This window comes from Marmota monax, unplaced genomic scaffold (assembly GCF_021218885.2).
Source record: "Marmota monax isolate L192 unplaced genomic scaffold, Marmota_monax_Labrador192_F-V1.1 WCK01_AAM20220418_F8-fsc00090, whole genome shotgun sequence".
Taxonomy (NCBI): Eukaryota; Metazoa; Chordata; class Mammalia; order Rodentia; family Sciuridae; genus Marmota; species Marmota monax.
This window is the reverse complement of record NW_026695219.1, coordinates 309,511-335,718: the sequence shown is the minus strand read 5'-3', so window position 1 is coordinate 335,718 and position 26,208 is coordinate 309,511. Positions and strand designations below refer to the sequence as shown.

Sequence of the window (26,208 nt, the reverse complement as noted above, 5' to 3'; positions counted from 1 at the left end):
ATTATGGAATGCGGAGGAGCAGCAAGAGTGAGAGATGGCTAGAAATGACAGCATGTGGTGATAGTTCAGGAGCCAGTGGAAGCAGGGACAGAAGATGCCTGGGTTCTAGTTTGGGTACAGTCACGGGCCTCATAATGATGTTTCTGTCAACAACAGACCATGTATACCAAGTCTTGTAAGATGACAGTGGAGATGCTAGCAATGCAGCCATCACAATGCTACAGTGTAATGTGTCGCTCGTGGGTCTGCTCCATGCTGGTGCACACAAACCCACCGCATTGCCAGTATAGCAGTATAGCACGTGCAATTTCATACAATACCTCATCCTTGATAGTGGTCATAAATGACTGTTCCTGGTTTGTGTATTCACTATACTTTTGTTTTGTTTTGTTTTTGTTGAATTTTATTGATACTAGGAAGAATTCACCCTTTCACTATACCCACGTTGAACCAAAAGTATGGGACTCCTAAGTTCAATGGTTTGCACACAGGACACGTTTCAATTTTTAGATTTTACTTTGTTTTGCCCTATAGAGATGTATGAAAATGGAGATACAAATAAAACATGGTTTGCACTAGATGCTTGGATATTCACATACACAATCAGTTCTAAATATTCACTCTGTGGTTTCTTTTTGGTCAAAGTAACTCTAAGCAGATGCACACAGAATCAGCTTTCTCTATCAGCACTTTAGGAACTAGCAGGAAAATACATATATATTGAAAGAGCTACAAATATTTTGTCATTGGATCGCTTTGATACTCGGCAGTATAAATCCCTTCACTAAACTCATATTGTTCCTCATGTTTGTTTCCCCTAGATTCAACAGTTTTTTTTAAATGTTTTCTTTTTTTTTAAATTTTTTTGACATATCATATTTCATACATTAGATTCAAGTGGGTTATGAACTCCCATTTTTACCCCAAATACAGATTGCAGAATCACATCGGTTACACATCCACATTTTTACATAATGCCATATTAGTAACTGTTGTATTCTGCTACCTTTCCTATCCTCTACTATCCCCCCTCCCCTCCCCTCCCATCTTCTCTCTCTACCCCATCTACTGTAATTCATTTTATACTTTTTATTGTCATTTTAGAGTATATTCTTACTTGCTAAAAAAAAATAGCAAACTGTGAAAGAGTATGTCATGTTACACTAGCAGCAGCCTGGCATCTCACATTAACTACTTCTCTTGGTTGCTTAATTTTTTCTTGTGGTTGATTTAATCTGGCACTATTTTGTTCATCGCGGTTCCAGGAGCAATAGACTGTGCTGTATATATGATGCATAGGAGGCCTAGGTGTGTATTGGCTGTCCTATCTAGGTCTGTGTAAGTACACTGTATGATGGTCACATGACAATGTATTTACCCACTGTATTTCTCAGAATGGATCCTGGTTGCATGATTACACGTGGGCAGCTGGTGTTGGAGGAGGGGCAGGATGGGGTGAGGAGGAGATGATGAAATCCATTTTGGACATGTTGCAATTAGAGGTGTGGAGATCATCAAGAGAGTGGAGATGCCCCATCCACCCTAGGATCTAGGTGGATCTGGGTGTCAGGATAAATCAATGGGGAGATGAATGTCCTTAATAAATGCAGGAAATCGTGTGCCCATTTCAAGAGCTCTTACAGCTGGGAAACCAGTGGGTGAAAACAGAAATGTTGCTGGTGCTCAGTCCTTACACAAACAGTTCAGAGCCTACACAAGGCAGCATCTCAGGGTGTGGAGAAATACACATTTCTCAGCTTCCTGAGCACAAATCGGAGCAGAGGATACCGACAGCAGCCCAGCAGATTCTACCTTGATTTAAAATCACAAACTAAAACTTCAAGAGGTGCGTAAAAGATTTGCTCACTAGTTCTTACGTGTTGGTAATCTATGCAGATAATCTGCAACACACAAACTCCCAGGGAAAAAAAAGTGCACATTTTTTCTTTCCTTAGCTCATTTACATCACCTACTCTTACATTTTTTAGAAATTTCCATGGAGTTCATTTTGTCTTGACCTCTGGAATAAAGACACCTGCTTTGGAAGGAAGAAGCCAAAAGGAGTCTCTGGCTCCAGTAGGTTGTCGGCATGGTTACGCAATGAGCACATTTTATGAACTTGGGAGTCCAAGGGAAGTTGTCATCACAGAGTTCTCCTTGTCTGGCTGTATCAGGGCCTCTGCAGGTGACAGTGAGGTATGACTAAGTGCCAAAATCCTCAGTTATTAAAAACACACCTCTCATGGGGGTAGGAAAGACAGTGGAATGAGATGGACATTATTACCCTGAGTACAGGTATGAAGACCCGAACGGTGTGAATATACTTTGTGTACAACCAGAGACATGAAAAATTGTTCTCTATATGTGTAATATGAACTGTAATGCATTCTGATGTCATATATAACAAATTAGAATAAAAAATTAAAATAAAAGAAATACCAAGAGCTCACGGATTCCTTAGCAAATTATGAGGCATTTCCTAACCTTCAGATATTCTTTTGCAACTGTGATAATTGTCGCTATCTATGTACTAACTACATAAGTATTTAATTTTTTAATTTATTCACAATTGTATAATAAGTATATCAATTTCAAAGGAAACACTGTAGCACTACAATAAGTGAAAACCCACATCATTTATATTAGAGCTAGAAAATAAATACATATTTTTAAAGTAAAAAAAAAAAAAACACCACACCTCTCCTGCACAAAGATGGGCACCTTAAAAATATGCTTGTCATTACTGGTTGCATTTTGATTCCTAGTATTGTGTTAGGTCCTTCACATGTTACTGCTAATCCTTAACAACCACCCTTGTGGGGTAACAGGCAGAACAGGTAGATGAACAAACTAAAGTGGAGAAAGTCCGACACTTGGTCAAGGTCGCGTAACTAGTACACAGTGAGCCTGCTGGTTCTTGGGACAGTGTGGCTCTAAACTCTGCCAGCACCTTTGCTGTTTTCTGTTGCTCCTGGATTGTCTGGGTTACTTTATTCTAACCTATACAACATTGACTTAAAATTGTTTCATTTCAACCTTGCATGCCTAGTCTTTCCTATCAGACCAAACTCAGTATGTTCTACTTCTCCTCTTTTTCTCCACCCTATCCAGCTAGCACAGGGATGAGCTCATGGAAGTCTGTGAAAAAACTTTGAACAAGAATTAAGTCTTAGAGCAAGTAAGTTTCTGGAATCAGGATTTGAGGCGTCTTAAGTGGCACTGTTAAAAAATGGCAACTTCTTTCTTTGAACTGAACTTCTGGGCAGTTGGAAAACAGGCAGCAATTGTTGAGTCTTGGACACCCTTAGGTGTCAGTGGCACATGGATTCCACCTTTCTCCTGGTACTAGGTTCTCTGACTTTGGTATGTCTTCTACAGGCCCTTTAATATGGCAAGAAGTTGGTGATAACCCTTATCTCACAGCCAGGCCGCCTGTCACACAGACTCCAGAGAACAAAGGTAAGTACACATGGCAGTCTGGCATGGATGGGCAATGCCAGGTCCTTGGATTTAGGTTCTGCCCTATTGTTGACTGAATGTTCCTGGAGAGGATGAACATTCTCCATGACTTAGTTTTCTCCTTCATACAGGACCAAGGGAAGAGCCCTTGCTCTCTGGATCATTAGCCATTCATGATGGTTAAAGTGAGGTACATGATGTGAAGTCCCCCAGAGCATAGGCATTCTGGAAATACCAGGCCTTCATATCCAGAGACATCGTGAGACAACAGGAACCAGCTCGAACATCTGTCACGCAAGGCTGCTGATATAACCGATAAAGCTGCTGTTGGTTTTAACTCAGGGAGTCCCCAGGAGAGAGTACGGTCCTTAGGGTCTGTCCTGACAGCAGAGGCCATTTCTCACCCTCCATGTCCTTTCTTTATATAAATATATGACTCTGATTCTGGAAAGTGTCACAGAATCACCCATGTATGAGATGTCCAATTGAATTTGACAGGCCACCATGTATTCTAATCAGAGTCACCTGTGTCGAGGTGCTGGTGGGGTGAGGTGGCAGGCCCTTGGGGGATGTCCAAGGCTCTATGGATGCTCTGAGGGGCCCAGAGCTCTCAGACCTGACTTCTAAGACCCGAGTAACCATGGCCTGTGCTCAAGGGCAGGAAACAGGTCTGTGTGTTTTGAATGCAATGCTGTGTGTCACACACGACCAGCGACAGACTGTGACACCACATTCCTGTGTTGTCGGTGACTTAATCGGTAAACAATGCCATGAGAATCCCCATTCCCATTGAGTATTGGTGAACAAACATATTAATCACATATATTTAGTTACCATATAGGCCAAAGCGTTCTCATCAAAACCTAAAATCACATCCAGTAAATAATTTGTAAACGTTGCTAATCACCTGTGTTCCTATGCTTCAAAGCTATAAAAAGGGGCACACAGTAAGCATTTAATACACAGTCATCGATGATCCTGATATTGAGCACAGAAATATACGTCAAAATCTCAAGATAAATACCTACATATAACCAGAATAGGAAAGTTTTTCTGTTTTTGTTTTAATTCAAATGGCAAAAAAAAAAAAATGTGACTCATCAGAGTTTGGAAATCAACCTTGCCTTGCCTGCGTATTCTGTACAGCTCCTCATAGGCTTAAACCTTCAATCAGGTTTCCTTAAAATTGAAAAAAATTCCTGAGAAGGAAGTGTACCAGCCAGAAAAAGTCACTTAAAGTCTGTCCCCTTTATGAGCTGCAGCAGTTCCTTACCTCCCTCACTTTTTTGCTGTTTGCTTTATTATTACCTTTTGCAGCACCTTAGCTTAAGATGTCTATGTAGACACCAGCAGTTGCCACCATTCACACAGGTGCTTTCGGGGCTTCCGAGGTGCAGGGACCCACTGTTCTCTCTGTGAGTGCAGCACTGTCCCCGCACGGCCAGCTCTGCCTCAACTGCATCCCTGACCCAGAGAAGGACTAACCCTCACTACTGCTACATAGGATCTTCTCTGCCAGGGCCACCATGAAGTAAGTGTGCTTTTAGGAAATGAACAGGGCAGTGGAGCCAAAGTCCATAATATCACCAACAAACAAAGCCATCGAGATACATTTGAAAGAAAAACAACAACCAGGACACCAATGACCAGGAGCGTTTGGTCAACGGACTGTGTAAGTCAAACCTCCAGAGCTCCCGTGCTACCATCACCTCTTTTGAGACACTGTCACCCGGGAGAGGAAATGTGCAGCCCTGCTGCTCTCCTGAGCATGTTTCAGTAAGCAGAAGAAATCAGGTTGGCAGCCCGGGTTTTTCACGAGCTCTCCTGGCTTCACACCCGATCCAGGGGGCAGTCCCCACCCCAAACTTCCCCCTCATGTTTTATCTCTAAGTGCTCTCACACTCACAGCTGACAAAAGTTCCTATTTCAGATTTTTTTCATCAGTATCTGTTCATAAAAATACATTACACACAACATAGCGTTCTATTCACAGTCCCAAGGACTCGAATTGCTGAAGAAAATATTTGCACAGAATCAACGCGGTGCACAATGAAAACGAACAGCTCGCTTTCTTTGGAGCAATTGCTCAGTGAGAAACAAACGACCCGCCACGTAGCTTACCCTCTCCACGCTGCGCCTTCTCAGAGATCCATAAGGTATTTTCAGTAAAAGTCTTTGAGATCTATTCGGAGCTACTGCAGCCTGAACCACCATGGTGTACAGCTGTGTGGTGTGTGTGTGTGTGTGTGTGTGTGTGTGTGTTCCTTCCAGCAAGGCAGAGATGGAAGCTTGCTCAAAACTCAGTTATGATCTCCTGGAAGTTTCCCAAATATCGAATAACTGAAAGGGTTTTTTTTCTTTCAACCATATGAGTCAAGATGTGGTTTGTCGGGAGGTGGGGGGATGGGGAAAGGAAAACAGCTCAAGTCCTGTAACTTCAGTTTGCATGAAGCAGCACCTCCAGCTTCCTTTGGGCGGTCCTTGTGTGCTGGCTCCGTGAGACCGCTGTCCCAGGAGTGGGCAAGTGTGCTTCTGGGGAGAGTGATCCAGAAATGTCAACTTTGCTTCTCGGGGCTGCAGATGGTAACCAGGTCAGCTGTCTAATCAAAGCTCTATCAGACGTATTATTCATTCTACCACGTGACTCCCAAGCCCCTGGGCTGTACAGTAGGTCACATGCTCATCTTAAAAGGACTATTTAGAATATCCCCATCTGGAGCAGAGATTAATGTGAAATCCTACATGCTGATTTCACTCTCTTCTGAATGCAGGAAAAATATTTGAAGACCAGTGACATCACATTGAAAGAGGAGGGAGTCTTTTTTCAATCATAAATGATCTTTAGGAAACTGAGCATCAGACATGTGTATCTGCTTTTTTTCCTTTCTGCTTTCTGATACATAGAAAAATAATGTATGCATATGATTAATTAGGTGAATGCAATCCACAAAGTGTGGGGGGAGGAAGGAAAAAATGTTTGCATCGCATGGTTCTGATGAAGCCAACCAGATAGAACAGGCTTGCATTTGCCCCTCCTGGTGTGAACGTTTGTGTTTTAGAATGTGTATTTTTATGTGTGCCAGTAAAAGGAAAAAGTCATTTTACAGGGCTGTCGAAGCTCAGATTCATCCATCACACTTGCTGATTCTTTTCTGATCATGGTGTAATTGCAAATCAGATGTTGTTCTCAGACAAATGGTATAAATAGATCCAATTTTTTAATTTTCTGTAATATTTGTAGCTGAGACATTGCTCTCAGGCCTTTCTTGTCACTTTGGCTCCCTGCATCTGCTTATTCCTACAGCAGAGAAAATTACTGTAAAGAAAAACAAGCCAAGGGCTTCCAGGATTGGAGGTATTTGAGCTTTCTTCTTTCCAGTGTATCCTCTGCACTAGGCAGCTCCATGTCCTGGTTTTTTGGAAGGGAACGGACACTTCCTCTGTAGTAATCCCATGCCTTTTGGTCAGTCTCATATTACTCATCTGCTTTGGGAACCAGCCTTTATTTACTCTCCACAGACCCTCACTTAGTTTATTGAAAACGATGGAAAAGAAAGTTCTGTTTATTCAAACAAATCTAATAGGAAATGAGGGGAGGGGTGCGAAGGGAAGAAGTGGAGTTCTGCGCTACTAGAAAATGAATCAGGAAAATGATGCTCAGAGGAGCGAGGCGCTGGGGCTGGGTGCTGGGCGGCTGGAGTCGTGGGCACAGCCATCCCACGCAGACACACATTAAGAGGCAGTAAAAGAAACCATGAAGTTGATGTGGGAAATTCCAAATATACAACAATTGGGCTTTGTTCATAATTGGTTCCAGATGTGCAGTTGGAGAGTCAGTGAGGGGCTGGGAACAGGGCAGGACAGGAGGATGGAGCGCCCCTCACCATTGCTCGAAGAGTGTCTTTGGCGAGGTGGTGTAGGTTACACCTCTTTACCCCCACTTTCTTGCTTCCTGCCTGTACCTCCTGGTTTCAAACTGTTGGGGGTGGGGTGGGGTGCAGGAATAAGTCTGGGACAATGCCCAATTATGTAGCTAAATCAATAGGACCTCTTTCCTTTCTAAAAGTGCATGTTAAGTGTCGCAGTTTTGAACAAAGGATGGATACATTTTCGAAACACTTATCTGTCTAGAGCCATGGGATTGCACCCTTCCGGCTCAATTTGAGAGCGGATAGTAGATCAGATCCACAGCAAAGACACTGCCTCCTCTCTGACCTAGGCCAGGGCAAAGCCCCTGAGAGCTGAGTTTATTTATATTTAACTAAATGCAACTTCCTGTTTCCCAGGGGTATTAATGAGTGTTTCACAAAGAGCTTATGGCTTCGTGGCATAGTTCAGATCATGAGGGACACTTTGATGAACTAAGTGCAAATAAAACAAAAACACATGCATTTGATTAAGGCTAAAATACATATAGAAGAGAATGTTAATGGAAACAAAAATAACCCTGGGCCAGACTCCCACACATTTGAGTCCCACACATTCCACCCCTTCCCCAGGGGGGCTGGAGCAGGATCACTTTTCATATCTGTGCTAGAGCCTCCTCCCTGCAAGCCCAGGGAAATTCTGTAGAGAAGGTGTCTGCCTCCTCAGAATGAATTGGAAGCTCTCAAAAGTCCTTCAACTTGTTCAAAAATATCTTTTTGATTATCTTACTGTGAAGTTTCAAGGTTCACACATTTAAAATTAATCATTGAATCTAAAGTATTTATGTCTGGTATTTATTTTCATTGTTACACCAACAACTGTCCCCAGGAGGGGACAGGTGCACATGCTTTAGATGGTGTGACCACTTTTGGGGAAGAGAGGGAATGGATGTTTATTGACCCAGTGATTGCCAGACAATGGAATGGGAGGTTGCAAAGACAATCTCAAAAAAAATAAAAAATAAAAAATAAAAAACAAAAACAAACAAACAAACAAACAAAACGAGTTTCAATATCCATATTATACAGGTAAAGAAACTGGGGCTAATCCTAGCACGACAGCTAAATGTGTCAGAGCTAAGAGTCAATTTGTGTGATTTTAGGGCCCAAACGTCATCCACTCAACTCTCACCTATCACAGAACCCTTTGCAGTTTACAGCAGTTTCAAAATCTAGAAAGGCCATCAACACACTGGACTCAACAGGGAAATGAAAGACTCTGTCTTAGAGGAGAAGAGAATGTCAGTATAGGAGTTCATGTTAGAGCAAGCAGTTCTGGGGTCTCTGGTCTTTTATGTCCACGTAAGCTGCTGCTTTCATGTCCTTTGGCGCTGGGCTGAGCACTGGGGCAAGAAGAGCCTAATAGCCCACAGGAGCCAGGAGCAGGACCCAGGCCTGAGGAGTCCATCCAGGAGCTGAGTCACCAGAGCCCAGGGCCAGGGTCCCACGATAGGGCTGAACCCTCCAAGACATCTACCCTGAAGGATGCAGCCAGGGCTGGGGCCGTCATCCTAGCCCACAAGGAGGAGAACAGGGGCTTCTCTCTTGCCACTGCCTCCTATTCTCTCACCAGCTGTGGAAATAGCTAGATAGGCAGGACAAAGGGTGGGTGAGGGATGGACATGAGTGTAAATAGGATCAGAGGATGGAGAGGATGGACTGAAGGACTGGAAATGGTGAATTCAGGGCCACTAAGATAGCAGAGGGCAAGGAAAAATCATTGTCACAGAGTTATCCTCAGAGAACAGGTCTCTGCCGGGGTGGTGGACAACAGGGTTCCCTGAGCATCAGGAACAGCCTAGTGGTCACTGGGGAAATGAGAAGATGCCCAGGGGCTGGGAGGCAATGAGCTGTGCAGAGATGGAGATGGAAAAACACACTTTAGGTCTACAGTCTTGCAAGCTGCAGCTTTTGATTGCCTCGCAGAGCAGAGCACTTAAGGCAGAGGGAGTTTTTGTTTGTTTATTTCATACAGTTCCTTCCAGTCTCAATGAAAACACTTACATTAAAACTCAGGAATGAAAATGCACAGGAATCAAAAGAGCCCTATTTCAAGAAAATCAATAGGTGCAACACGCCAAAGCGTGATGCATCAAATCAAATGCGCATTCTAGGTCATGAACAGCAGAGCGTGAAAGGGGTGACTAGGGATGATGGCCCGTCAGAGAGAAAGTATTTTGCAACACTTTGTTAGTAGCAGGCTGCAAGCAGGAGAGAGAGCCACCTGTCCAAAGTGTGTGTGTGTATGTGTGTGTGTGTGTGTGTACATGTGTGCGCACAGGCTGGTGTGCAGGTACACTTGCTAGAGGGGACTCCCAAATGATAAACATGTTACAAGCTGTGCCAAGGGAGAGGCATCCTGATGGGGCCCTGGGCCTGGCATTGAAATGCAACCCTCCACCCAGGTGAGCCTGAGTCTATCCAATGGTTCACCCAGGGCAGGAAATGACCACGGATGGGGCTAGTCTTCCGGTTCCCCTGGGAGTCCGCAGCCATGATTATCTTACCTCTGAATTGGCACATGCTGACTCTAAGAAAGCTTATTTGCACTGCTTTACTCAGATCATTGGACAGAAGACTAAAAGGGGGTCTTAGGACAGTGAGGTTTCATGGGAGGGAGATGCCAAAAAGAAGCTCCTTGGGCAGAGGCCCAGATGAGGCCATGTGAGCCTGAGGGGAAGGGGCAGAGGACAGTGAGTTGAGGGAAGGTGGAAAAAATGTGATCTTTTGGGTGCCTATTATTCTTTCTGTTGTAAAAGGTGAAATACTGCTCGCATGAAGGAAACAACTCAAAGCTGACCTGCAGACAAGCCTCTCTGATGCCCATGCTGAGCCGTTATTTCATGCAGGATGTTTAAAACCTCAGTGTTGGGAGGTCTCAAGACAATAGGTGACAACTGTCCCCACTTACTCGCACATTCCATTGAGGGCTAGCAGGGTTTGCAAAGCGGATGTCCCAGGACACCCTCTGGCTCTCAGAAGAGGGGAGGAGGAGGAGAGCGGAAGGGTGGGAGACACTGATCCTTGCCTATGAGAGGGGCTTCAAGGGCCCACTGCGGGGGACACAGTGAGCTGTTTAAAGGGAAGTGAGTGGCAGTAGAGGGATGATAGGAAAAGTGTCTGAGGAGGCACCTGCATCTTATTGCTGGGAGCCATTAGCCAAGTAGGTATGACAATTTCCTTGCCAGCGTACCCCATGTTGCTGACATTTTGCAGTGACATTGAATGTAGGTGACCTTGCTCAAGGACCAGGGCGGATTAGGGTGTTCCCGGTTTAAGATAATCGGGTTTAGGGCGTTCCCAGTTTAGGTTCCAGGTTTAAGGTTTAAGATTATTCCTGCTGGGAATAGGGCGTATCCTGCTGCCTGAGTTCCCCTTGAGTTCTCACGGGATTCAGACAGTATTTTTTGGGAGATAGAAGCCCAGTGGGAGTGGATTTGGGCAGAGAACGTGGATTTCCCCAGAACGTGATTGTAGACGGCTGGTGTGAGTTCGGGAATAAAGAGTTGCTGTTTGAATCTACAAGCTGTGTGGTGGCTCGTGATTGTGTGCCCAGCCAGACTGCGGCATTTGTGCCCAGCCAGACTGCGGCATTTGGCGGCTCGTACGGGGAACGTCTAAAGCTTGGAGGTAAGTGAAATTGCTCGCCCCTGAGGAAGAGCGAAAGAATGGGTGACCAATTCAAAAAACAATGTGTTATTGTTTTGATTTATCTTGTTTTTGTTTCAAGCTGCCTATCCCTAGAAATTTCTCAGGCAAACTGGAAAAAATGGTTGACTAAAGGTTTGAAGTTTGTCGGCCCTGAGGAAGAGAAAATTGATACAACGATTTTTTATTCTGTTTTTGTTTCATTCAGTTTCGGTTTTGTTTTGTGTTATCTTATTGGGTTGCGTTATCTTTATAGTAGATTAGAAATTAGTAAAAAACAAACCGAAAAGATGTTAAGTAAATTGTTAGAGGTTCAGACCATGGAGAAAGACATTTTAGATCAAGCAAAAGAGAAGGTCTCTTGAGCTAGTCAGACAGAGGAAGAAAATTTAAAGGAAAAGGGGTTGTTAGGAAAAAGGCCACAACAGGAGGCTGTTATTAACTCCGTTTTATCACAAGAGGGAGTAATTCAACCAACAGCCCCACCGATGGAGACAGCTGAGTGGCCCTCAAACCCTGTAGTTGATAAATGGGATCCTGAGACAGGACCTCAAAGATTAGCATGCCCTGTACTTGAACAGGCAGGAGGGCAGCGAATTCACCGTGCTTTAGATTTTAAAACAGTGAAGCAGTTAAAGGAGGCTGTAACAACCTATGGTCCCCAAGCTCCTTTCACAGTAAGCATGGTCGAGTCCATTACTAACTTGGACATGACACCAGCAGATTGGGCTAGCATGTGTAAATCTGTACTAAATGGAGGACAATATTTGTTATGGAAGGTTGCCAATGAGGAATTTTGCGCGGAGACAGCTAGGCGAAATGCAGCAGCCGGTTACCCTCAAAGAAATCTAGATATATTGTTAGGAAAAGGACCTTATGCGGGTCAACGGCAACAAATTGAATATGATCCTGCTATATATGCACAAATTGCTGCAGACACAGTTAGGGCATGGAAGACTTTACAAGGACATGGAGATTTACAAGGTCATCTATCTAAGGTAATACAGAGAGCTAATGAATCTTACGCTGACTTTGTAGATAGGCTAATTCAAACGGCTGCCAAAATTTTTGGGGATACAGAACAAGCAATGCCATTAATAAAACAACTGGCTTATGACCAAGCAAATCGTTGCTGCAGAGAGGTTATTAGACCATGGAGACATGAAGATTTAAACACATATATTAAATTATGTAGAGATATTAATGAACAAGGGCAAGTCTTGGCAGCTGCAGTACAACAGGCTTTAGATGCCAGGCCAAAAACATGCTATGATTGTGAACAAACAGGACATTTTAAAAGGAATTGCCCCATAGGAGGAGGGTTTAACAAAAGTAGGTATCAAAGGAATAGAATACCGGGTATTTGCCCACGATGCCGTAGAGGGAGACATTGGGCTAATGAATGCCGCAGTCTGGCTGGGCACAAATGCCGCAGTCTGGCTGGGCACACAATCACGAGCCACCACACAGCTTGTAGATTCAAACAGCAACTCTTTATTCCCGAACTCACACCAGCCGTCTACAATCACGTTCTGGGGAAATCCACGTTCTCTGCCCAAATCCACTCCCACTGGGCTTCTATCTCCCAAAAAATACTGTCTGAATCCCGTGAGAACTCAAGGGGAACTCAGGCAGCAGGATACGCCCTATTCCCAGCAGGAATAATCTTAAACCTTAAACCTGGAACCTAAACTGGGAACGCCCTAAACCCGATTATCTTAAACCGGGAACACCCTAATCCGCCCTGGTCCTTGAGCAAGGTCACCTACATTCAATGTCACTGCAAAATGTCAGCAACATGGGGTACGCTGGCAAGGAAATTGTCATACCTACTTGGCTAATGGCTCCCAGCATCTTATGTCTTGCTTCAGGTCTGGGCTGCCTAAGAGAGTCACCCTGGGTGCTCATCATAGGTGCTCATGACAGCTCAGGCAAGCAAGGCCCCTGCTTAGAACTTTCATTCCACCTGCATCGACCCTGGGAGTGCACAGGGCAGCTCAGTGAGTGGAGGTGGAGGGAGACACACAGGGGAGGGACACGGGGAAGGAGCCCACACACCCGCCTTCCCCTAAACCGTCCATCGATGGCAACCAGCCATCGCCCTAAACCACCCGTAGGCTGGGGATCCAGGATGCTGGAGCTCTCAGTGAAGTCTGGGTTTTAAGTATTGTCAGGGCAAATAGGGAAGAGGATAAATGTAGGATTAAATGGAGCCAGACCCACATGAGGAAATCATATTCCTAACAAATCTGGAAAATTCCTAGACTCTAAGGAGGGCGTCTGGAGGACCCTGTGTTTCTTCAACATCCCAGCACCATCCCTTTTGCTCCTAATCTCACCAACCTGGGCAGTTCCTGTCACATCTCATTAGTGGACGCCATGACTGGAGTTGTACCAGCAGAATCACCATAATTTTCTCTTTGAAAAGTGGTCAGAATTGAGGTCAAACGGGAACCCCAAAACATCAAGCAACACTCTGATGTCTAGACCCCCTTCATTTCCCTTCTATTTTCTTCCCTTCCCTTCCCACCTTTCTTTCTTTTTAAATTTTTATTTATTTGTTGTTTTGAGACAGGGTCTCACTGATTTTCAGGCTGGCCTCCAACTCCTAGGCTCAAGTGATCCTCCTGCCTCAGCTTCCCAAGTAGCTGGGACCACAGGTGTGTGTCACCTCCTCCAGCTGAGTAAGTTTTGTTTTGTTCCTTCAACTCAGCTCCACTCCATGATGGCATGGAAAACCACTGGCCTCAGACCCAAGTCTACCTTTGGAAAGGCATAGGACCCCCAACCAACAGGAAGAAACGAAAGACTCTTTGTGGAAGTTATTTGTAACTGGTGCACACAGGCACACATAGATCACTTGCTTCCACTCTCAGTTCTGGATGCTGCTCTCCTGTGGCCTCAGTTACCATGACAGCCTTCCTGGCCCCACATCCAGCTCTCTCTCTCCAGGTCTGTTCTGTGCTGAGGATTCGTTTCATTCATCTGGATTCCTTAAGGGTCAGCTAGCTTAGAGACTTCTTCCTGGACTCCCTTTTTTAGGTTTCATTTGAGTGGTCAGGAGTAGAGAATGAAATCACCTAGGAAAAAGACCTGCCCCCGCATCCCCATCAACTCAAAAATAAGCATCCCATCACCCATGAAGCCAGACCTCACATAATTCCAGGGATGGTAAGAAACACAGCCTGAACTGCATGGAAACCGCATGTGCTAATCAGTTCTCCTCGTGTCTCCCTTCTATCTTTCTGGCAATGGTCAAGCCATAAAGAATGTCAAGCGGTGGGCTGGGCTTGTGGCTCAGCGGTGGAACACTGGCCTAGCATGTGCAAGGCCCTGGGATCGATCCTCAGCACCACATAAAAGTAAATAAAATGAAGATATTGTGTTCCACTGCAACTAAAAAATAAATATTTAAAAAAATAAAGGATGTCAATTGGGACATACTGATGACCCATGTGGAGGAGTAGTCAATATTCCATTTTAGCATGCCTCGCTTCATGGGGAGTTCAAACACAAGGCTCACCCACAAGCTGGCAGAATTGTCCACCTCTTCACCCACAGAAAGCAAACAGGCAGAGGTCTCACTTGCAAGCAGCAGATGGAGTCTTTCCCTTCACTCCAAAGTCCTTCATGTCTGGCCTTGAGTATGATGAGCTCCCATCAGAGCTCCACTTGCCCTCCCTATGTGAGGCCAACTCAGACGATCAATGGCGGCAGCCTGGTTAATGGCCATTCTGCATGCTGGTAATGCCTTATCACATGTGCTGTTAGGAGTGATGTCATGTCCAGGGTCTGAGGAATCAATAAGATTTCCAGGATGCCTGTGTGATTAAGCAAGTAATAAGCTGACCTCGGTGGGGCCGGCTGTGTAGACAGACTTTCGAGATCATTTTGCAAAGCCCTTTTTCATGTGCTGTCGGTTGAAGATGGATTTTGATAACTAGCATTGATTTGCCATGTTTATGAAGTGCGCTTTGCACAGGGTAAACTGTGTAATTGCACCTGGAATGGCAAAATAAATAATGTCCTTATCTATGGTATTGACTACCCAGAATTAGCTGAATATATATAGTATACTTCCAAGCAGAGCCAGAGCATGCTGATTTTTTATTTTCACTGGCTTAGCTCTCAAATTCCAGGTGTCTTAGATAAGCACAGGGTGACGAATGATCAATTTTAAATCTGTTTTGAATTTCCGTGCTTTCTTCCTTTAGGAGGAGATCTTGCACATGTAATTTTCTTCCATGGGAGAAGAGTTTATTGTGGTTTACACAATCCCTCCACTGCAACGGAGGATGGTGGCTTTCTTTTGGGCAACCAGATTGCTTTCTTTCCTGTGCCCAGGAACATGTTACTTCCAAGGGCAAATGCCCATTTCCTAGAGGCCTCTTGGATAAGCCACATGGTCTATACGCTCCCAAAAAGGAAAGAAAGCATCTTGAATTTGTTAGACTGGTGCCTCAAAGTCTCATGTTGTGGGAGGATGGTTTGTCCTGGAGGTCACCCTCAGTCCTGCAAATCCAAATGCCAAGTTTATGGCTGGAATGGGTAAAATACCTTCAGTGGGCTAACTCTTAAGTGGATGAGGATGGGTAGGGGATTCTAATATTGCCTGACTCAGGTACTCTCTTCTATTTAAATTTTAAACTCTAAAGCATAAGGGAGTTAATGCTGTTGTGAAAATTACATGAGACACTGGAGTCACACGAGTGAGAACAAGCGGGGTAGAAATGACATTGAAATCAGACTCTGACTTGCATACTTGGGAATAATACCTTTTAGGATTGCATTCTGTGAGCAAAGGGGGGCCATTAAAAGTTACTTTAAGGGAGGAAGTGATACTCTCTGGTTTGAATTCTGGGGAATTGGTTGATAAGAATGAATGGTAGAATGGAGAGTCAAAGGATTAGCAGCCAGGAGAGCATTTATAAGGTTACTGTAGTTGTCCAAGTGAGAAATGATTAAGTCTAGAACTAGGACATTGGTCCTCCCTAATTTATATTCTGAGTGACCAGAGAAAGAATGGTCCTATTAGTCACGATAAAGATACAGGAGGAAGGGAAAATTGGGGGGAAATGAAAATGAGTAGTTCTGGACATCAGAGCTTTTGATACCTGGACATTTTGACCTGTAACTTAAGAGGACAGTTGATCATGAAAATGTAGCTCTGAATTTCAATAGTACATAAGCAACCACTAGAAAAGACACTAGTTGTTGGACAGACATTCAAAATCACACAATTTACTTCTCACACATCTTTTCTAAGGAGTTTATTAGAAGATATTCTTAGCAAAAGAATGTTAAACCTAGAAAGTGGGGAGCATGAGTCCAAGAAAAAGAGGACCTATTTGTTACTGAAGCCCAGCTTCCTGAATATGTTCCTGTCTGGTGAACTATAGTTTCTGGTCTTTTTATATCATAGTCCAAAGTTTATTGTTGCTGTGGGTTTTATCATTTTGTTTTTGCATTCATAAAAAAGGCAAACTTATTTACTCATAATTAAAAATTGTAAAGTAAACAAAAAGAAAAGAAAAAAGAAAAACAAAGGCAGACCAATCACAGAAGAGATGCAAAGGGAGTTTGTGGAATAATGGAAAAGCAGAGCCCCTACAAGCAAGAGACCAAGAAAGGAGCCAATCTAACTGATGAAGGCAGGTGGAGTACTCCCAAAGGGATGTTGAACTTACCAAATCAAGAGGAGTTATTTAGCTCTATTGATGACCTTAGAGAAAAATCATTGATGAGCACATGGAACATAAAGCAAAGAATAACCCAAGGCAATTATAACTCCAGGAAAAACATAAAGTTGTAAAAATCCAGGATATGCAATCATAATATGCAACATTTCTCATCTGTAAACAATATTTTGGTAGCCATAATAAAACACACTTTTATCTAAACTGTAATATCAATATATCAAGATGATAGAGGGGAAGAAGGGTGTGTGTGTGTGTGTGTGTGTATCTGTATGTATGTGTGTGTATATATCTGTATATAGTAAGAGTTAAAGCCTCATCTTTCAGGGTGGCAGCATAAAATGAAAAAATTGAATAATTAAGAAGTCACAATATAAGCATATTATTGAGCAACCTGGAGTTAATCACCAGATGCAAAAGTCAGAAGAGGTGCCCGAGGGAGAGGGATTCAGAAATTGTCAGGAAACGATTGGAGCTGGGAGATTTCTTTGTCAGCCTTCTCATAATCTTGAACTTTCATTTATTATGAACAATTGTTATGCACATGGTATTTTGATAAAAATTAATTTCAAATTGTAAACTTAAGAAGCAATGTTATAGGCAGTTTGAGCCAGAGAAAAACTGAGAACCTTGGGGTTACAATTAGAAGGCCCCTGGTGGCCTTGAGAATGTACCTGGAATGCCGATGGTAGAAGGAGGACGGAAGAGGGGAAAGCTGAAGTCACCCACCCCTTTCTCAGTGCATTTTTGAGTCTAAATATCAGGTTATTTGATTCAACAAGGACTGTTTCAAGAGGCCTGCTTGATTTCCTGTTTTCTTTTTCTTTGGTGTATGTCGCATACTCCTTAGTTGTGGATCTGCTCTTGGAATTTTGCAGAATGCTAAGCTTCTGGGCTACACCTTAGAGAGAGAGGCTTAAATCTTCTCAAACAACATAAGGATGGACAGAAAAAAGGAAGCAGGACAAATCCATCAACAAGAGCAACGCCAACAATTCTGGCAATGATTTAAAAAGAACCCCCACTAACTTCAGTTGATCTCCCCTCTTGAGCTCCTGACTTTGTGTGCATTTGTGAGTGTACCTGTACATGTTTGCTACCTTGTCTCATGAGCACAGAGTGCAGCCATAGCTAGAGGAGCCCCAGGGTGATGACAAGTAATTATGAAACACCAGGTCTGATCTGTCCCTTTTATCTCATCTTGCAGAAGCCTTGCATTCCCACAAAGCCCCCAGTGGCCCTTTGTAATCCTGGAAAGGAAGTGTCAATATGGAAACAGCTGTTCTTGAGATAGGAGGATGACATCCTAATGAGAATGCTATAGAGGAAAGCCATTGCTAATGGGACTCTGATGCAAATATTTTTTCTAGACAATTAGACTCTTGCATGTGAGAAAGCTTGTACATAGTCTGAGTGAAGACCCTGGCCACAGATTTCACGTTCCCTTTCCTTCTTGTTTAGAGTTTTTATCCTCCCAACTCCTATAGAATGTCACTCTCTCTTGAACTTTCTGGGAGATGGATCTGGAAGTACAAAGCCCAAAGTCACCTGGCTTAGAGACCCACCTGCAAAGCCAGCTGGAATCCCAGGGGTTCATCTCCCTATCAGAGCTCTGGAGCAGGTGACTTCTGCCATTTTGGTGGCAGACAGAGCAGTCACAGATTAACATAGCTCAGGTGGGGAGTGAGTCCCACTGTGCTTGGAAGGAATCAAAATTCCCAATAATTGAAGTGGGTGGGTTAGGTGGTAATAGTGGGAGAGAGAACCAGTTCACCTGGTACTTCTTTCTGCATCAGCCCAACCATGGGGACTGGCTCTGTGTCACCTCCTTTAAGTCTTTACCACAACACTGTCAACTAGCTTTAGTGATGAAAAAACAGGAAATGGAAGCTTAGGAAGGTGAAATTTTGCTGATGGTCTCATGACTAGGACATGGTACCAAGGGACTGAGGCTTGCTCTCCATTTTCTTTAGTGATATGTGCTCAGGTACAAAAACTACACCCCCGCCCCCCCCCCCAAAAAAAAAAAAAAAACCAAAAGGAAATGTTAGCATAAAAGCCCTGGGGGGTTCCTCTCAGGGAAGGAGAGAATTTTAGCTCTCCTAGTGGATTTATGATATTCTGTTTTTTTCACATGGGTGATGGTTACACAGGTGTGTATTTGTAAATACACATAGTGTACATACATGTCTTGTGAGTTCTTCTGCATCTCACAAATATCTCACGACAACAAATTGCAATGACTCTTTGCATGGCACACGAAAATTTCTTCAGTATTTGTCACCATGGTGGCTTTTGTCATGACTGTGTCAGAGACCAGATTATAACTTGGTAAGAGAAACACATGGAAACTTGAAATTTCTTTATTCTGCATCTTAATGCCCCTGCCAAAAATTGAATGTTTCAATGAAAACGAATAACATTAATAAAAATTCAGTGCTCAGTATGTATCGATTGGGGTTGATTTACACAATATTCTAGGTGCTAGAGAAGCTATCAAGGCCTCTTTGACCTTGTCTAATTCAGGTCAATGAATACTGCACAGAGAGGGGTTGCTGCAAGAATCCACAGCCTGAGGAATTACTGGAGCTGTCAGTAGCTCCTTCACAGAGGAGGGGGAGTTTCAGGAAGCTTGAAGGATGTGTAGACTCTGGACGGGTCCAGAGGAAGCAGAATCACAGGCACCAGCCACCTTAGTGAGACAGGGAACACTGTCTAGGTTAGACTGTTGGTGGCCAGCAGCTTGACCAGGGAGGTCACAGTGGGAAACAGCAGGAGATAATACTTAGAGAGTAGTCGGCCTTGGAAGCCTTGTGTGACCTGACCCCAGCCTTGTCTGTCTGCTTGGACTGTCTGAGTCATGCTGGAGGGGATTGAAGACATTTCTTAAGGGGGAAGTATGGACACAAAACTTGTTACAGAGGGTGGAAAATGCTCTGGAAATAAGGATTTAAACTAGGTGGTGGGGGACTGAGGAGGGACGATAGTGGGCGGGTGAACTAGAGCAGAAGTCCTGGGTGCAGGAGAATACTTAGAAGGTTAGTTCAGTGAGGGGTAGAAAGTCTCAGCCAGGGCTGTGACTTCAAATCAAGGACAAGGTAGTGGAAGCTGTGGGGAAGTATCAAGAAGGTGGCAGTGGTGAAGGAGGAGGGTGTACATTACTGACTTTAGGGGATCTCAATAAAACAATGACCTGATTAAAAATTTTCCTCTAAAACAACCAAAGGCATATTTAACCTTTGGCATGCCACAGACCACCCTCAAAACTGAATCCTAAGGCCACCATCTGCCACCCTCCAAGTAGGGATGGCTGGACAAAGGACATCAGCTCTGACCTCTGTCCTGCTGTCTGATTTCTACTTGTAACTAAAGACTGCGTGGTGGCACTGGCCACAAATCCCCCTGCCTGGCAATCCAGAAGGACCCTCTCCATCCTCGACAGCCTCCTCCTTGAGGCCTAAATCCCAATGCCACGCTCGGAATGAACATGAGTCACTCAGCTCCTGCACCCAGCTCTGGAAAAGGCGAGTCCCTCTGGGAATCCCGCCAGCACAATGTTGCTTCAATTTGAAGACAAATTATAAATTAATAAAGAAAGGAAGGGGGGGAAAAGCCCCAGACTCTCACTTCTGCCAAAACACACCATGCTTTGAAAGGTTCCCGGAAGGGACCCAGTGATGTATGGCAATGAAAGCAGCCGCCCTCCAGGGCCTTTCCAGATTCAAGACGCAGACTGGCTTGTCCACGGAATGTAACACAGCCGCCTTCCTGTGGGCAGCGCCAGTGTTGTTCTTGGAAGGGGACACCTCCCGGCTGCCTCACCACCTGCGTAGCTCACGGTCTGTGTCCCGTCAGCCCTTGCCAATAACTCGGAGCAAATAGACCCATCCCCAACAGAAAACCCTGAGCAAAGAGCAAGAGCCATTGTGGTTGGCCTGGGGTAGAAATGATGTTTGGGTACGTGTGCCAGGGAGAGTGAGGCTCCAATCATGGCCAGGGTCAATGTGTCCCTGTCAGCTACTTTTTTTTTTTTTTGGAGGTGAGTCACTCAAACAGCCTCATCAAATCAAACCTTGAGAGGCTCTTAGTAGCTGAATACCTATGAAAGTGGTAAGAATCCAGCACTGGGCTTCTGATGACAGTGAAGTTTGTCATCCTATCCTGCATTCAGCATTCTCTTCCCTACGTGAAAAGTTCAGGATAACTTTTAACTATTTAAGCATAGTTCTCATCTCCCACCTTCCCCACCCCTCCAGAAGGATCCCTTCACAAACAAACTCAGTTCTCCCAGGGAATGCCCATGAAGCTGCTTTGACCTCTTCTGGCAAGCCTTGGGTATTTCTTCACCCCATTCATTCAGACTTCTGTAAGTTACTTGATTTACAAAGCGGTACGTCTGCTATTTAATCTGTATGGACTATTCTGTGCCTCTCAGACATTTAGAAATGTGCTGGTTCTCTTTCCCGCCTTCCCCTCACTGTACATGAGTAAGAAATAATGACACTGTAGAAACCCGACAATTAGAAGGTTCTGTAATGGGGACAGAGTCCCGAGGACTTTCAAAGTGAGAGGGGAGGATCCTCGCACATGGAATATGGAAAACCTTTACTTACAAAGACGTCCATAAGCAGGTGTTCCAGCGTCACCTCAAAGTCATCCAGTCTGGCAGCTAAAGTCATGATGATCCCAATTCACTCTCAGGCCCCTTGGAGCTCAAATCTGCCAACTCTTCGGCTCACAAAACACTGTCGGGAACAAATTTAGCCACAAGGCAGGCTTGCCACTAATGGGAAGTGGAAATGCTCAGAGCAAAACAGAACATCGCAGACTGGAGTGGACCGCCAGGGCTTCCTAGCCAGAAATTACAAAGGATAAAGAACAAAACAAAACAAGCCTCTATTAATGGTCCTGCAGGACCAGACTAGGCACAGAGCAAGGTCAGCAGGTAAGCAAGCCAGCGGCTGCCTTTTCTGTGGTGCTGGCCAAATGCAGGGAACCTCGACAGAGGGTGACCAAAAAGACCGTGCGACGGGAGAGAACAAGACTGAGAAAAATGGAGTAAAGCGTCTGTCTCTGATATTTATAGGGCCACATGTTTTTGACTCCAGCCCATTTCTCAGTTCATTTCTGACCTTTTGTAAATGGCTAAACACACTGGAGTGTATTGTCGGACAGGGGCAGTGGGTCCCACAGAAGTTGGCTGTGACCAATGCTAGGGCAATTCACACAGACACGCCATCAATGGTTCTTTGTGAAAAACGTATCAGACCTTGTTCTGTACACCATGACAGAAAAGCGCATAGTCTTGTGAAAAACAAGGAAACGAAAGTTGTGTGGGTACTAAATTTTTCCTCAGAATATTATTAGATCCATACACTCTCGTCCGCCCCCAGTCCTCCACAGCCCCTCCTTGCAAGGGTAGATAAACATCAAGGAAAGAAATTAATCTCTCTTGTCTACTCTTCAAGCTTCTGCCGGGTAGAAAGTCCATGGAATCTTACAAATGCACTTCTGTTTCCAAAGTTAGTTTCTTTTTCACTTAAAATTTTAAAACAGTGGCAAAATACACATAACAGAATTTTCCGCCTTAACCCTTTCAGTGTGTAGTTTGGTGGTATTGAGCGCATTCACAGTTGTGAAATTATGTGTTGTGCACCACCATTCAACTCCACAATGTCTTGTTTTGTAGAACTGAAACTCTGTACCCATTAAATTCTGTACCAACTCCCCATTTCTCCCTGTCCCAGCCCTGTAGCTACCATTTTACTTCCTGTCTCTGTGAATTTGACCACTCTAGGGACCTCATGAAGGTGGACCCCGACTGTATTTGTCCTTTGGTGACTGGCTTATTTCACTTAGTATAATGTCCTCAAGACTCATCTGCATTGTAGACATGTCAGAATTTCATCTTAAAGGAAAGAAATTTTGGGCTGAAATAGTAAATCCTAAGAAAGACTATTGCCTTGGACAATTTTTCAGGCCTGAGAAAAATCTCTCAGGGACACATGGTTGCCAAGATTCAAGAAGTGACTATCAGTGCTGTGACCACAGGAACAGAAGTGGCCTTGGTGTGGAAAGTAAGTCCTGAGCTCTGTCCTGGAGTTATCTAAACAAGTGCTGAGCTGTAACACCAGTCTTTTGATTCCAGTTGACGGTTGATGCCAAAGAAGGCAGTCTGTGTTAAATCAAGGACATAGAAATAGAAAAAGTTTCTGCTCTTCAATAAAACTACCCTCCTCCCTATCAAAGCCCTCTAAAATGTGAACAGTAGAAATGCTCAAATTTAGTATCAACCATGAATCTTCATTTTCCCAAAAAAGATACAGATGGTCATCATTCAGCGTTAAACATTTAAACAAAGTTGACATAAAGTAAAGCACCCCCTCAAAAACCAAATCAAAACAAAACACCTCATAAAAAGCATCATATTATTTTAAAAGCAAATTTGGCAACTGTCAAACCCGTTTATCTTGACAGTCAGTCATAAATTGTACGTAAATGTTCCTGGCGTTCTAGTTTCTATTCGTTTTTAGGCCTCTCCTAGAGGACTCAGACTGGGCTGCTGCAGGTGTGTCTTGTTAGGCAGTGGCACTGGGGAGAGGTGGCAGTGCTGTGATGAATGGCTTCCACTGTAGAGAATGGAGAGAAAATACGTTTCCCTGATGGGGAGACTCATTCGCAGAGGTTCCTATCAGCTAATGTGTTTGCCATATCTGAAATCAATTCAGTATCTAGAGCAACAGCATCGGCAACCAAGATTCAACACGAGACCACTTCCTGCCGCATGGCTGCCATCTTTGTGAAAATCATAGCTATACTTCTTCCTGCGTAGCTGTTTCTTTTCTAAAAACTAAGGTGCTCAAAGAGCTAACTGTCTTCTCTCACCAAGCAAGAGGAGACTCCGGGAGGATATGTGTATACATAAGAACGATATCATTTTGGTCAATGTTCAAAAAAATCAAGTTTTCTTGAACCCCTTTTTTGAATTAAATTTGGACAAAATATTTATTTATTTTTGGTACCAAGGATTGAACCAAGGGGTCCTTAAGCCCTGAGCCACATCTCCAGCCCTTTTTATTTTTTATTTTGAGAGAGGGTCTCACTGATTTGCTAAGGACCTCGCTCATTTGCTGAGGCTGACTTTGAACTTGTGATCCTCCTGCCTCAGCCTCCTGAGCCTCAGGGATTACAGGAGTCTGCCACTGTGTCTGGCTTGGACAAAACATTTTTAATATCTGGAATTTCATAAAAGACCCATTAATGTATTTCATCAACCTTCTTCCAGGGATGAGTCAGAGGTCAGCCAAGGAGAAAGGTTACTATTTCTGGTTTAAGGAGTTAGTGTCCCAGCCCCAAGAGTGACTTTGTAGGGCTATTTTCTAACAATTTGGGGGTCTTTAAGGACAGTTCAAGGCAGTGGCTTCTCTTTGAATATGAACAGTGAACTCCAGGGGAAAAAAGCGTAAACAATTTGTAAGTGGTTAATACTCTGGAGCTAGGGCTCTGAGGAGGATGTGTCAACAGCAGGCCACATTTAAAAACAAAGTCACTTCAACAGTTTGCAAAAGGCAGCTAGACTGAAGGAGAAGGGGAGATTGCTCCTGGGTTGTGGATGTCATCCAAAAGAGACGTTTGTTGTGAATTCTGGTGTTAAGAGAACGATAGGAGCCACGTGGAGCAATTGGTACTAAGGAGGCAGGAGGACTGCACCAGTATTAAGATGGGGAAACTGAGGAAGAAACATCCTTCAAGCAAGTTCACTGGTATCAGTGTGTACCAATCTGAGAATATAGAAAAGAAAGGCTTGGGCAGGTCAATTGTGGGTGTTTTCTTAGTAACTCCATTTTGGTCTAATCTGGATATATATTAAATATGGATGTCCATGCATGAACACACATGAATATAATTATTAAGGTATTTTATTAATGCTTATATCAAGTCAAAACATTCATTTGTTTATTCATTCATGTAGGCTTTAAACAAATATTGATTTAGTATCTGGACCAGATTCTGGGATAGGTGTTAGTGCTCACTAAGATTACAAGACGATTCCTTGTTCCAGACCCTGTCGCCTAGAAAAGATGACATAGGATATGTTGATGTGATTTTATATTATCTTTTCTTGGGGATATGAACATGCAACTATTACTTTCTTATCAGGGACACTCCTGAGGGCCTTGGGAGATAAGGAAGAGTTCACTAATAAAAAGGGAAAGGTAAACATTATATTCCCAAGCTATGGGGGAGGAAATGAGTGAGAATGAGTGAGGTACAATGTAGCTTCCAAGGATGGAATTTATACACCATGTGTGCCTGAGCCCAGAGACCACTGGGTTTGAGAAGGTAGCCCTTGAGGTTTCAAAACTGGCATCACAGAATGCCAACACCATACATAGGTACCACCATGATGCTATATATCTCAACTGGAAAGAACTGATCATAGCTTGGTGGCCAACAGAGAAGGATCTGACATGTACAACTGGGCTGGGGCCAGTGGAGAATCACGAATCAGCAGTGCCTGTGATATGGTAGATGAACACTAGAATTTGTTCTGCATGTGTAAATAACAACATCTGTGGCTAAGTTTTCAGATTTGAAGAAAGTTTAGATTTCTTCTTTGAATCTCAGTTGGCCATCTCCTTCTCCCATGTCTGTGAAAACCTTCAGGATTAACATTTTGGTATAGGACTCAAAAAAAAAAAAAACCCCAAATCTCTGGAGGGTAGGATTTTCTATACAGGAAATCAATCTTCCATCTCTCTTTCCCCCTAGAACTGAAGGAAAACAACTCTTCTAGAAAGTGCTATATGGTTCTGCAGCCCTGAAAACAATCAGCTTCAAATGCAAGTGCACTCCAGAAAAGCCAGGTCTTGCAGCTCAGAAAGATCGTAGTTCAATTTATGTCGACCAAGCTCTATCGAGGGCAATTGAATATACACACATGTTTTTCTGGAAACATTTTTCAGTCCTCAAAAGAGCCATGATTTTGATATTCATCAAGATCATTTATTTGAAGCTGAAGTAAAAAGAAGTGGATCTGACCACCACAGTTGATTAGAATTGACCAACAAGGCCACATGTTTGACCATTTTATGATGGATTGGTAAATCTAAGTAGCGATTTGATCCAATTATTAAATAATTACTGGGATGTTTAAAAGTAAGATCACTGACTTATGTTGATCACTCAGTTATGTCACAGAGAGTTTATAGTGCAATAAACCCTCTACAAGTTTAAGCCATTAATCCATTGTAAGTTGATTTCTGTATATGGAACGAGATAAGGGTTCAGTTTCATTCTTTTGCATGTGGATGCCCAGTTTTTCCAAAACCACTCATTGAAGAGAATGTCCTTCCCAACCCGGAGGACATTATGGTGACTGAAATAAGGCAGACACAGACAAATGCTGCATGACCTCACTTACTGGAGGAATCTCAAGTAGCCAGACTCACTCAGGCAGAGAGGAGCGTGGTGTTGCC

General features: G+C 43.7%; 1 protein-coding gene across 4 annotated transcripts in view; it reads right to left on the bottom strand.

The window, feature by feature from the left end:
* Nucleotides 1–26,208, bottom strand: part of Frmd4a (FERM domain containing 4A) — a 581,879-nt gene that overhangs the window by 295,140 nt on the left and 260,531 nt on the right. Inside the window, exon 1 of one of the 4 annotated variants that reach the window (XM_058575147.1) lies at nt 21,343–21,673. The exons of 1 other annotated variant lie outside the window; for it this stretch is intronic. In XM_058575147.1, the coding sequence (XP_058431130.1) occupies nt 21,343–21,408 (66 nt within the window). In that variant the 5' untranslated portion in view covers nt 21,409–21,673. Of the gene's footprint in view, nt 1–5,580; nt 6,045–21,342; nt 21,674–26,208 lie in introns of those variants that run through there. 2 more of the 4 variants (XM_058575148.1, XM_046432434.2) reach the window with 2 other exon arrangements.